The 13,953-nt window shown below is 40.3% G+C and overlaps 1 protein-coding gene across 1 annotated transcript; it reads left to right on the forward strand.

Annotated features, from left to right (window-relative positions):
* Nucleotides 1-293: 293 nt before the first annotated feature.
* Nucleotides 294-6,898, forward strand: LOC138043911 (ZP domain-containing protein-like). The gene is made up of 7 exons (XM_068890433.1): nucleotides 294-523; nucleotides 2,440-2,634; nucleotides 2,830-2,952; nucleotides 3,224-3,590; nucleotides 3,732-3,962; nucleotides 4,657-5,060; nucleotides 5,367-6,898. The coding sequence occupies exons 1-7, from the start codon at nucleotides 430-432 to the stop codon at nucleotides 5,498-5,500; spliced, it is 1,548 nt and encodes a 515-aa protein (XP_068746534.1). The 5' UTR covers nucleotides 294-429; the 3' UTR covers nucleotides 5,501-6,898.
* Nucleotides 6,899-13,953: the final 7,055 nt, after the last annotated feature.

Below are 13,953 nucleotides of genomic sequence, written 5' to 3' on the forward strand. Positions count from 1 at the left end.
TGAGCTTGCCATCTTATAACAGTGATAACTGCATGCACTGAATCATGATTGTCCTCGTACTTGCGAGAGAAAAATGGAATACTTCGCTGCTTTAAAGATGTGATGGTACTCTCTCAATGAAGCTTTTGCAAGGTTAGCAGCAATGGAATTTTTCATTGCTCCGAACATGTTGACATTTGAGAACAACACTATTTGCAGAATTCCTGCTTTCATTGCTATGCAAACGTACCGAGGAATGTGTCAATTATTTCTAAATCCCTCTTTGTTTTACAATGAAGTGTGTGGGAGTCTTTATCACGAAAAATAAAGCTAAAGTTAAAGCCCCATCAAAAATACCGTCACCCCTTCCGCCGAGTTTGCAAGGAAAGGCCTGCCGAGGAGTGCTTCGAAAAGGCTAAAAAAGATTAGGTTTTTCCCTTATTTTGTAAAATGCGGGGCTTAATGGTTCTTTTCTCACTTATCATCTTCAGCACAGCAGAGGATCGCATTAAGAGAGATGCCGTGCCTGATATAGGCCAACCAGGTAAGCGAGTTATACTATGGCAATAGATAAGATTATAGATTATACCCACCGAAGGGTGCGAAACATTAGGAATAGACAATCCATCAAACAATTAAAAAAGAAAAAGAAGAAAATTATCATCAAGTTGGCGAGCATCTGAGGCAAAATGATACGGACAGAAATAGTTCCAGGAATTATCTTGCACTCCATTTTCAGTATTTGCCGATCGACTTACCTAGCTTGTTGTGCTTTCGATCAACTCATTTGGTAAAAAACGTTTGACATTTTTTCTTTCTCTCTCACTCTCTTTTCTTAACTTAAATCTGTAATGGCTCAGGCTTTAAATACAATCTTTAATTAATTTTACAAGAAACGCCCTTTTTTGGTAAAACGAAAACGATACCTTGTAGGGGTGAAGATTTTTCCTCAATGGCATTGTGTGGTAAACTATACTAACTTTTGGAATGTGCAAGTACGACGAGAGCTTTTTTCATGGAATGACTTGATCTAGGATTTAAATGTAAGTGCATTTAAAAGGTTGAATGACGCTCATCCATTATCCGTTACAGAGAAAATTGACAGTAAAGAATGACATAAATTATCATGAAATTGGAGTTGTTTGCTGTGCGTTACAAAGCTGCCAAACTTGCACAACGAGGTTAAATAATCATAGACGGATTAAACTAAATGAACAAAAAAAAAAAAACTGGATAGGATCGAAAGGATTGAATGCGGTTTCAAGGAAACCTCCTTTTTCATGAAGATACCGAGAAGCCCTGGGAAAGAGAAATGAACTTATGCGAGCATAATGTTAAAAAAAAACATAACATTGTACTCCCGATCAACAGTTTCAATAGCACACTCATGAATTAGGTGTGTTCTCTAAAAACGGTGTAGTGCTAGAGCGACTTTCGTATGACCTTGAAAAAGTGTTCGCAGTTTGTTTCATGGACCAATTTTGACAGGATTAAAACAAAGCTTCTCTTTATTCCCGCCAAGGAAACTCCTAATATGGGTAGTAAACATTTCGATTGCCCAATCACATTACTGCATTTCAAATGACGTCAAAGCGAAATGCCGATCGCTTTCCAGAAAGTTCCATGGAGAGATGACGTTGTTTTCACCCGCGCTCGCTAAGCCAATGAAAATACACGCTCGTTTGTATTTATTCGATAAGCCAATAAGATGTTTTGCATTTTTGTTTACGTTCTGTTTTACGTTTATTTTTCAAGGTCTTACGAAAGTCGCTCTAACGAACAAATCAACGTTTGTTTGTTTGTGTGTCAGGAAAAACATAGAGTTTGCGATAAGAACACACCCTGGGTGTTGTTAAAAAACACCCTGCGATTTTGCAAATCGCGCAAATCGGTGAGAGGCAAACATTTTCTTACTTGGAAAAACTACGACATAACACACTTTAAATGGCTAAACACCTGTAGTATTCTAGCACACCTTCGCTAGCAATGTTTACCCCTGAAATACAGAAAATTCGTGGGAACAGGCCAAAGTTTAGTTTACAGGAACTGAAATTTTAGCTTTGAGATCTGGTGCACACTAAGGTTGCACACTTTGATCGAGAAAAAGTACCCCTTAAATCATAAAATATATAACATTTGATCCCATAAAAGATCAAATCGATTTGTGTTTACCCGCAAAATTTACAGAACAAGACTAGGAAAGTTTAATGTTTGCTGAGATGCTGTGCAGTTTCCATTACTGTTACGTACTTGTGATATTTTCTACTATATTAAATTATCACTTACTACTGAACAAAAGTACCTCATTGTACTGTTATATAAGGAGGTGAGACTTGATTAAAGTTTCTATTTTTGTTTTTCTCCAATTTGTTTCACTAGCTTACTTTTTATTCTTTGTCAGTGTTCAAGAGAATTCCACTTTAATGTGATTCAGTTTCTACGTTACGTTTTTCGTTGCAGGTAGTTCCTGTAATCCGTTTTCTGTTGGTCCAAATGTTAGCGTCAGTGAAGCCACATGTACTCAAGTACCCAGTCCCCCTGGGACAGTTTGTACCTTGTCCTGTCCACCTAAGTACAAACTAACCGGACCACCTTTCCAGAATTGTGATGCTCAAGGAGTATGGTCACCATCCAGTGGACTAATCAGCTGCCAAGGTAGAATGATGGAAATGAGAACACCAAAACTTTGCAAGGAAGGGGAATGAAATGCATCCTCATAGTTACAAAATGCAATGTCGTCTTTTTTGCTAGCAAGGGACAGGATACAACGGATCATTATGTGTATGGGTTTCATGTCATCAGTTGGTGGATTCTTAATAAAATTGTCATTATATGCAATTGTTTCTTCAGATATCAATGAATGCAAATACCAAAATGGCGGGTGCAGCCATGAGTGTGTTAATGACGATGGAGGACACCACTGCGCATGCCCAAAGCCACTTGAACTCTCCGACGATAACCACAATTGTAGAGGTGCGTAAATTTGCATGTATGCCTGGGTTTTTCTTGACGTTGTTACACTTTGATTTAAAGAAGAGAAAAAACAATCAATTGGTCAAAAGGCAAACGAACAAAGGAAGCACGCGCAAACAACACCGCGGTCTTGAAGGTCCAGAGCCTGTGCAAAAAGGAACCCGTTCCTCCCCTGTGAACCAGATAGCAATGATCCTCCTTCGGTAAGAACAAAAATTCGCATGCGCTTTAGACTGTTTCAACTGACCATGTAACGCCTTTATCGTTATAGCTGTTGGTCTTCTCCTGAACTGCAGCACTCACGCTATAGAAGTGACTGTACCCAAAACGGCTCTGCGTGACCTCCAAGGTGACTTCCTGAGCCTGCTGGATCCCGCATGTCCCGTCATAGAGACACCTACTCACTACATTTTTGATACAGCATTGGACAAATGTGGCACTAAACGACGTAGCACGCCAAACTTCATTGCGTACAGCAACAGAATTGTGGAGAAAAAGGCATCCCCTGGCAGCATATTTACTCGAGTAGGAGAGGACGAGTTTGATATCCCGTTTTGCTGTTACTACCTAAATAACGGCATCACTTCCGCTGTGGGAATCAAACCGGAAGTAAAGCAACTGTACCTAAACGAAGATGGGTAAAATATGTTCTCTTCTTTAAAATTGCGATCGACTGACAAAATTTGAAATAGACTGAGAATTAAGGCAAATAAATTTGTGTAAATTAATTTTGTAGAGTTCTTGCTTTGATTTCATATAGTTATTATTTTTTCTCATAGTTATGGTCGATTTTCTGTCCGGATGGATTTTTATCACGATGAAAACTACGAGAGTAAATACTCGTGGGATGATTTCCCAGTGGAAGTAGCGTACCGCGAGCGCCTGTACTTTGAAGTATCCATAGCAACCTTGGATCAGAGCTTGCAAGTCCTGGCGGGAAATTGCTGCTCTACACCTACCGCTGACCATAACAAGGAACACAGATTCAGACACGAAATGATTCATGAAGGGTGAGTAGGATGGTGTAGCACTTGGGAAATATCCTGCCTTAATATGAGAAGAGTTTACTTTTAACAAGTGTCTTACGTTTTCTTATCGGTATCCCTCCACTATCTTCTTCAAAGTCATTGTCAGAAAAAGTGCTATGGGGTAGAGGTGAAAAAGTGTCGGGAAAAAGAGAAGGCATGACCATGACTGAAAAAAATATATCATCATGTCGTTGTTGGGTAGAATGAAAAATTCAAGGATGGCAAGGATGGCACAGTAGAGGAGCAAGGACGGCACAGTCGGTTAGTGTGCGACCTTGGTGCAAGAGGTCCTGAGTTCGATTCCCGGATCTCGCATCCTTGTTTCGACTTCTTTCCTTTCCGTGTAGCTTAGTAGCTTTAAATACCCGTAAAACGGAGCACTGATGCATCGATGGAGAGGGGGGAATAAAATGAGAGCACCGTCGACCTCAGGTTTGGCAATTGAATTACTGTTACGAGTTATCGACGTTAAATATGGTTACTTTACTTTATTCCCGAAGAAACTCCTTGTGGATAGAGGTCTCCAAGCCGACGAGTTAGTTGATTCCTATGTGATACTCCAACGGAAATATAGCTTTTGGGATTGGAGGAATGGGAATGGAAATTCCCATTTGGGATTAGGAATGGGAGGAGAGTGATATTAATAATAATTGTTTGCTTATTAATTTTATACCAGGTGTCCAGTGGACGACACGGTCAAGATGGTGAATTCTTCTTCTCATCAAAGCCAACGCTTTAGCGTGGAATCCTTTAAGTTTATTGGAGAATTCCCCTTTGTGTATCTTCATTGCAGTGTGGTAGTTTGTAAAGCAGATGATCCCGATTCGCGTTGCTCCAAAGGTTGCATTCCAGGACTTCACGTTAACCCACCGTATGCTGTCGTGGAGAAGCAAAAGGAACAATCGCAGCATCGCGACAAGCGCGAAGTGATCGGGAATAAGGACCCCGAGTATATGATCTCTAAGGGCCCCTTCTCCTTAAGCGAGGCTACTGTCGATGATAGCCCAGATATCTCTTTAAAAGGCCCTCAGCAGGATCAGTCAACGCTGGCAGAGGACGATGGCGAAAAGGAGAGGCAAGGTGAGGCGTTAATACAACCCGACCTGTTCAGCTCAGTTCAAAGTTACAGAGTATGAATCTGGCCGGTTATTTTTAAACAAGTTGTAACCAAGCTGCAGTTTACACCTATCAATTTACCACACAAACCGTAACTTCCTAGAAAATAGTTATTTCCAGTAGATAAATGTTTATTTCCTCCCTTTTTGTGCGAGTTTGGTTTAGTCTCTCGAAGGACAGTGAAGACGTTAATACAGAAATAGTAGGCAGTATTGTTCAGAATCTAGGGTCGTTTATCCGCTAGTTTATAATTTGTGTTTTTGCCTTCAGGATGGGATCCACGGGTAACAAATGGGCTGATGGTGGTCATTGCAGTGGGAAGTGTGTTGGCTTTCGTGGGTGTGATACACGTCACACGTGTGATGAAACGCAGCCGAAGATACAAGATCGTCAACCAGTCATAAGAAACCATTGATGGTTTGCACATGATGTCACAGCGACCATGTTGATGTACGGAACGATGCAGTAAAATGTCTTTTGGGAATTGGACTCTTTTGTTATGTAAAAGTTGTGGGGCCATTTTCTATTGTTTTTCACAAAAACATGGCAGTCTCATATCATCACGTGGATGCAAACCAAAAATACATTACTCCGGCAAGAAATATCCACTTATGTCCAGAAATGCACATAATTAGATGGAGGCCCAATTTTGACATCCAACAAGAAGTGTCCGTTTAAGGCAGCGTTTATGCGAACGCGGTTTCTTTTGTAACCGCATCGGTTTCGATGCGTTTAAGCCTTCTGTTTACACGACACCGATCGAAACCGTTGGCGAAACCCGGTCAATTTGTGAACTGTGCCATAAGAGGGGCGTTTTTGAAACGATTCGGTTTCACCTGCCGTGTAAACAGCGAAACCGCATCGATTTGAATACGGTTACTATTTTAGCGCGAAATTCGCATTGTTCAATTCAAAATGGTGAATTTAGCACGTAGTAGAGCGCTTGTTTATACCATCAAGACTTTGGTTTTCTGGCGAAAACGGTTCCGTGTAAACACTTCCAATTAAAACCGCGTCTATTTTGACGCGGTTTCCAAGTCGTGAAACCATGTCGATGTGAAACCGCCTAAACGCTGCCTATTTGCCTAAGACTAAGCCTTTGCTACATATTCCTAACCATAATGTTAGTGTAAGGGTTAGGGTTGTTTCTAAGTCAGGGTAAATGAAAAAGTTTATCGTTACCTGAGGAGCAGCATTTGAGAGACGCTTTGTGACGTTGCTTGTCTGTATTCGAGACACAAGTGATGTTCATGTTATAGAAAAGATCAAGGGGACACCTTGTGACGCTTATTGAAATCCGCGTGCATCTAATTATGCGCATTTCTGGACAAATCGACGAATATTGCATGTTGAAGCGATTTTCAATTGAGTGTCGAAAGTAATTAGCGAATTGCTTTGGTGTTGCATTACTTCACTCAGTGATTGGTTAAAAGTTCTCGCACCACTTTTTCAACCAATCAGAAGTGAAACCAAAACCAATCGCGGCTCGCGCGTGCACATTTTTCCCGCGCTTTGTGTCGGCTATGTGTAATTACTTCGAGTTTTGATTGGTTTACTGGATTGTCTCCGTCCTTTTTGATTGGCTAAAGTAATTATTTTGGCTTTGGTCTTACGACGCTCGATTGAAACTTGCTCTAGACACACTCAATCAATGATTATTTTAGGGGATTTTGAAGAAATTTCACAGGTCATCAATTTTCTATAATTTTTGGAACCGATTTGTGGCGTTGCTCTTTCATAAGTCTTTTCCCACTATTTCTGGATTTTTTTCTGGACTGACCATCAATAAAAGCAAATAGCGCTATGCACTTGCTTCGTTTCATGTTTATTTTAAAAGCTGAAAGGCTCGAATTGAAACTATACAGTCTTTCTCTTACAGCATAGAAGCAAGAAACAAACAAAGCACGAAACAAGCAGCAATGAGAGGGAGGGAACATCTAATACAAAGTGTTTTCGCATTTTCTTTTCGGCCACACCTGTCTCATCGACGTGTACGTCTGGAGGGTGTAACTGAAACTGCAGAGTGCAGGTTGCGGGTAAGGGTTGGAGGTCATTGTTTCACCGTAGCTGAAACAACCCAAACCTTTACTAATGCCAACATAAGGCCTAAAAAAAATAGTATTTAAGCCTAAGGTTAACATTTGTGTAAAGGTTTGGGTTGTTTCAGCTATGGTAAAACAATGACCTGCATCCCTAATCTGCAAACTGCACTTTACACTCTCCGATGTACGTCATTTTGGTGATCTGCATAGTCTATTCAATGCAAAGAAACCGAGCCATTTCTATTTTAACATTATCATGGTTTTATCGTGTCTGCATGATATCAAGTTTCCTCGTGACGGGAGTATTAAAAAAACACAAGTAAACAGACAGTGGAATTAAATGACATTTATTGTCCGTTTCTTTAAAGGAGATTCTTCACTCGAGAACTGAGAATCTAAGTTCAATACACATCCGTTCAGCACCGGATATAAAAGAGCTCCAAATTGTAAAGTTACGACTAAGTTAGTTGGAATATTTTTGCATTGTACTTCTTGAAACAAGACAAAGTCGGAACTTGACGAACACCACCGGCAAAAAATTAGAGAAATTTGTAACCCTTCCCGGTTCCCTCTCATCTGAATTTTTGTCTCTATCACATTGTAACTTATACACATACTTGTGTGAAGCTATCATCTTAATGAATCTACCTTTCGATCACTTGTGAGACTCTCTATCTGGGCCTAGATACTTGAAGCGAGTTTGCCAATCACGATTCGTTGAATTCACATTTAACTGGCCTTCTTAGTCAATCCGGATGCATTTTGACGTCATATCTGAATAGACCCCCAGAAACGGTGTTGTTTACCATCTACTTAAAGCCATTATTTACAGTATTTCATACTGCCGTGTTTTTTTTTCCATTAAATTTATTTTTCATCAGGCCTTCTAAAGTGAACAAAGATAGCTTCATCTGCATTAAAGTTCGCTAATTAACTAATTTATCAGCGTCGTATTGAGTCGAACACCGATTCGTTATGTTCTACAAACAAATTTTGGAGAGCATAGCAGAAGCGTAATAAGTTGAGGTGTGATCGAGAGCAACCTATTCTTCGAGAGTGCTGTACAATGTCCCAACTATTATACCCCTCTATAAAACACACGGGCAAATGCCTCAATCAGTGGTTCTTGTTTTTAAATTGCTTGTGCAATTTCTTCAAAGCAGAAGTTCAGTTTGTTTATTTTACCAGGGTGTACAAAAAGATGAATGTTGCAAAGTCGCGCGGACTAAATCTGATTGAGTGGATTTGTTAGTTACGTTGCCACTTTTTTTTTTTCTGGCTCTATCGGCTTTGCCAAGATATTCGTAAATTCTTTGTGGAAAGAGCAAGTCGCGCTTAATTTACTACCTCGGTGACGGTGGAATTTCTATTGATGAAAAGCCAAGTGGCCTTTGATTTGTTTTCGTTAAGCTAGCATTCCACCCAACTTGTGTACACAGCATGGTCTTTTGACGCCAGAAAAAATCCCTCCTCCATCACCGGCATTTTTTGTTATATCAACTGTTGGTATGCCGTGGGAGTTTGATTATGCTAATCAAGACGTGTAAGCTTAATTTCGCCAAAACAATTGCTTTTAAAATCCAGTTTGTTGACTTAAGTTGAATTTCACTGGGTGTGGGAAAGATCTCTATGTTTCCAGCTCTCAAGAAGAACCGGCAAATGTCTCGTTTTTTTGTATTTCTCCTTCTCTGCCTTTCAGGTGAATGGTGGCTGAAAACGTGAGTTTGAAAACTTCTCTGATTGATTGTGGTTAAATGTCAACTGCTTAGAATCCTGAGATTGTTCCAAGTTAAAGTAACAAATCAAGGGTAGGAAAACTTTTGAGGGAGCTAGAATCTGCTCCTTATTCACACGATAAAATAATTGGAACAGACACTTCCTTCGCATTCGCTTTTGAAAGCCATGTAAGCCTATTTAGCTGTTTTGTGAAAAATTCATGTCATTATCCACCCAATCATGCAATCCTTTATAGATGATCTACTTTCTTTTTTTCTGCAAAATCTGTTAAAATTACCGATAGTCTTCAGTTTACAAAGGTACATATCTGGGCCCCTGGCAAAATCACTGTTCCTAAGAAAACCGTCAGGGGTAGATCTAAAGAAGAGAGCATATTCCATATTTTTGACTGAGGTGTCATTTTTGTTACAATGACAATTATAGTCAGAAATATTAGAGAACATTAGAGAAAGAGGAAACCCAGCCGACTGCAACTGCAAATGCAACTGCACCATACACATTTGTCCGGGTTAACTGGGCAAAAATACCTTAAACGATCAATGATGCTGGTTGTCAAATAATTATTCAGTCATTTCTCTGGGAAGTGTTTTCTAAAGTAACTCAGCTATGCGTGGAATCATCTTCTCCTTTTTAGTTCATTCCCACTTCACCTCTATATTTAATTATATACATGGCTCAAAAGTTCTTTTCCACTTGTGAGGCAAGACTAAACATTTTTAACCTTTTTAGTTTATTTGTTGTGATTTATTTTAAGACATTTGATTGAGCCTTCTATTTATCTCACAATAACGATACAAAGTACGCTCGGAAAACTTCAGAGTTGCTGCACTATCAGATGTAAATCCATGACACTTGCGAATTTTCAAGTTTAGATTCTCTGCTGCGTAGCTGTAGGAGACTTTAGGGGGTCTAGGTCATCTCGTATAAGTAGGGTCCAAATGACATATTCTTGCTATACTGCCCAGGATACCCAAAAATGATTGATATTTACAACTACTCAGGGGAAGGCCTGTCATGCACTGAGCTCTACGTTTCCCCCGCTAGTTGTGGAAATTTTCAAGATATTTCCATCGCTCAATTATCTTTTGGTTTCTTTTTTTCTTTTTTATTTTCAGTGCAAGCAACAGGAGTCCGTAAAACTGTACCCGCCCTTCGTGTAGGACCAAAAGGCTCAAAAAGATCACTCCTGCACCAGTGGGACAAGTGTCCCGTGGTACCGTTGTTCCTTCGACGATTGTTTCCCGCGGCTACAAGGGCAATGGTCCACCCGAAAAACGTCGTTGCGATATGGATGGCTCTTGGACGAGACGAGGCTCTAACATTTTCGTGTGTTGGTACGTATACCTAAAGTGAAACTAATAAGCATCCTTTGGAATTAGAGCGGCTTTGCCTCTATAAGCATGGATCATGAGTGTAACAATAACTGAGGCCACCGGATCATGGTGAAGTATATAATCCAGCCATATCAATAATATAAGAACCAAAAAACAGCAGTGGCTGATTGAAACGCTGATGGAATGGTTATATAATATAAAAAGCTAATATTTCACGAAATGACACTGCCTTCTTCACCAGCGTTTTAAAAGCAATGACTATGGTATGCCGAGATGTTAAAATACGAAATGGGTGTTCTTTTTTGCCGGGGAATACAGCTAGAAGATTCACTTAATAGGACTTAAAGTGCTACTATGATAAAAATCCGACTGTTTTCCTTCAGATTTTAAAAGTGTTTGCGTAACCCCAGACTGGCAAAATTCGTGAGCTTTGATTGTTATCCAAAGGCTGGTTACTTCAATTGTAAGCTTTGGATTTCAGAGTCCGCCCATTTATCACGATCAAAACTGACGTATCTGGACCTCAGCGGGTTTGTATCTGGGGAAAAGTGACGCCATTTATTCACTAGCTTAAACTTTAAGTGCGTAAATGCAAGCTTCTTGTATTTGCTAAACAAAAGTCTAAAAAACTTGGAAACTCCCCGTGCTGCATATGAATTCAGCCGCGTACACACGCATTGTATTCTTTGACAAGTGAGTCTTTGACGTATATTCTCCTCGATCCAGCTCTCTCAAGATTTTAAAGTAAGTAATGGCGGGACTCCTTCAACCCATTGACTCCCCATTGACGAGTTAAAATCGTCTGGCGTAAAAGAGAATAAAAATACTTCTGGCGTTTCGAACAGTAAATACTAAGTATGGCGGTTCTAGGGGTGACTGTTGAAGGGTATAAGTAGGAAAATTGCAAGTAAAATAAAAAGTGAAGAGAATAAAGAGTGTGAGAAGATTTGAACCCCGTTGCAGTGCAAGAAGGTAAAGACAGCCTTTCTAAAGATACAACTATCAACCCGCCTGTGGTGGTAATTCGGAGCCTATCTGGCGCGTGCAACTTCCATTACAGCGTCTCTGTGAAACGGCGTTTCACAAGTAGGTTTATTTTTAGACTAGCCCTTCCCGCGAATTAGGTCAAAAAAAAAAGACCATTTCCGGTTGTGGTGACCCTATGGACGTCAGCTTGATTTTGGTCAATTGGTCATCGGGCTCCTGTGGGACGTCTCATTCGCGGGGGAAATTCAATCTAAAAATAAATCGGTCTGTGAAAAAGCCGTCACACGGAATACAGTAGAGTTGTAGGCTCCGGGTCAGGGGTTTCCTGTCGTCATCTTATCCCAGCCTCTCACTACCTTTTAGGACACATCTTCATCTCTCGGTTTCATCACAGATGTGAATGAATCAGTGTACACAGCACTAATGGATGTTGCCGTCACATCTGTAAAAATATTCCTGGAAGCTCCCGCTGCGAATGCCCATCTCCACTTTACTTGGATACAAGTGACCAGAGAACGTGTTAAAGGTGAGACCAATTTTCAGAGAAATGGAAAGCTCGCGAAATGAAACGCAATATGAGAGGAATGTGATCGTCAATCTTCATCACAGCTTCATCATTATGATCCTTAACATCATCACCATCATCATGCAGACAAGTGACAAGTTTACTTTTTCTTTTGTTTATGTTTTCTTTTTCAGCGCATGGTGCCCACCTTTCCTGTGAGCAAATCACATGAAAATTGTCTTACCAAAAACCTTATCCACAACCTCACCAAGGAACACCTAAGCCTCTTGGATCCCAACCTGTAAAGCTTCGTAGTTTAACGCCCCCACTACACAGTATATCCTATCACGAACCGTGACAGGGTGTGGCACGAGGTCCCACGTGTACAAGAACTTTATTGTTTACTACCAATAGGGTGTTGGAATCACCCGACGACGACACTGACGTTGTCACGGCGAGTGGGTTTAAAAACCGGATCAAGGTTCCGTTCAGTTGTTACGTCAAATGACTTAGAAATCGTTCATTGTGGTGGCCTTTAATTAAAAACCAGTTGCTCACAAGAACCATGTCTACGTCTAAGGGAATGGAACTACGCGCGAAGTTTAGATATCTTCAAAGATAAGACTTACGGAGGAGGCCCGAGTCGCCAAGGCTTGTGCAACCCAAATACACGCAAGGCAGACTTTCCCATAACTGTGCAAAACTCCGCCCAGAGGGTGTATGTACAAGCATCACTGGATACTCGCGAAACAGATCTCAAGAATTTTTATCCAATGTTCCTGCTCAACCCCCATGCAGGCACGAGGCAACCATGACAATTCAGAGCATCCCCTGATCGTGAAAAGGGAAGATAACGATAACATTGATTTTATGTGGGACCACAATCTGCAAATCATCATTTCTTAAAGAGCTCTGATTCGTACGTTAAATCATCAACGCATCAAGTTCCGGACGAAAAAACCTGTCCACCGATACGGTGGCACATCATAGCTTCTTTTGTTCTGAGGGATATATAACGGTGAGGGTCCCGAGACAGTCACTGAGGTAGAGAAACTGAGGATTACATCCTGGCCCCAGTTGTTCAAACGATGGATGGATGATAGCGCTATACGCCGGCAAAGTCACTATCCGGGGATAAGTCCCAGAGAAAGCAAATAGGCCTTATTCACGCATAGAGCCATGTTGGTTTTCAAATTGTCATGCAAAATTATGCATGTGTTATGCCGGGGGGCAAATCAACGTTGGAAAAAAAGTAAATTGCGGAAAGCGGCTCGTGGAAATATTGAGTAACATTGCGGAAAAAAGTACATTTTAGAATTTAGAATTAAAGTACCTTTATAATAATTTATATTCTTTGATAGCCTCCGACCTTTTGACTTTCTACTTGTGATCTGCTCATTTTTCACTAAAAAAACGGAATTTAACTTGGCAGCATGATATGTATACTTAGGTGATAAACATTTAATGAACGTGCAAACAAATCATCTGTGTGGCTACGATGTTCGTGATAATCTCTCGAACTTGTGTTGTTTGCCCCTCAGAAATGTGTAGCTAATTTGCATGATTAAAGGCAAGTCCCAACCATGCCGGCTATCCGTGAATAAGGTCTAATTGCGCTATAAAATTTCTGAAGCTTGAGAGCTTGGGTTCGGTCATGTGACTTTGGGGACTATGTGGGCGCGGGTGATTCTATTCATTCTACGTCCAGTCAGTCCTTCTGGTGGCTTTCCTTTCTAGTTTTTTTGTTTATTTTATTATGGAAGGGTAGTGTTTGTAGGTAATGTATCTATGCCTTTTCCTCGAGGTTCAAGTGCCACTACATAAGATGAGGAATACGTCTCCACCTTTTTTGGTAACAAATAAGGAGTGTTTTTTTTTTGGTTATTTTTAGTATCAGGCGGGGTACATTAATTTTTCATTTTCTATTGCCTAGTCGTAGTTCGTTATCTCCTTGTATTAAGATTATTTCCATACGCGGCACTTGAATCCATCAGATGGCTGATCATGCACTTTCATAATAAACTATTTCATTTTCAGTCCTCGTGGCAAAAAAACAGTGGAGTCCAGAACTGTGACTTATCCAGGGATAGGGCTATCTGCCTTTTGACCAAAATGGGGCCTGAATTGATAACTATGACTTTATTTAAATTCTGTAAAAACAAAGCTTTCGCGTTCAACTACATAGTTTCGAATTAATGAATCTAACTCTCAATTACCAGGATATAAAAAAGTAATTATTAGATACCAACGGT

The sequence above is a fragment of the Montipora capricornis genome, chromosome 1 (genome assembly GCF_036669925.1).
Source record: "Montipora capricornis isolate CH-2021 chromosome 1, ASM3666992v2, whole genome shotgun sequence".
Lineage (NCBI taxonomy): Eukaryota > Metazoa > Cnidaria > Anthozoa > Scleractinia > Acroporidae > Montipora > Montipora capricornis.

What these genes read in the sequence shown, in the direction of transcription:
- LOC138043911 (XM_068890433.1), top strand. Translation starts at nt 430, where the DNA reads ATGCGGGGCTTAATGGTTCTTTTCTCACTTATCATCTTCAGCACAGCA. An exon ending in CTGTACCTAAACGAAGATGG is followed by an intron (nt 3,591 to 3,731) that starts GTAAAATATGTT and finishes TTTTTCTCATAG; the next exon opens with TTATGGTCGATTTTCTGTCC. An exon ending in CACGAAATGATTCATGAAGG is followed by an intron (nt 3,963 to 4,656) that starts GTGAGTAGGATG and finishes ATTTTATACCAG; the next exon opens with GTGTCCAGTGGACGACACGG.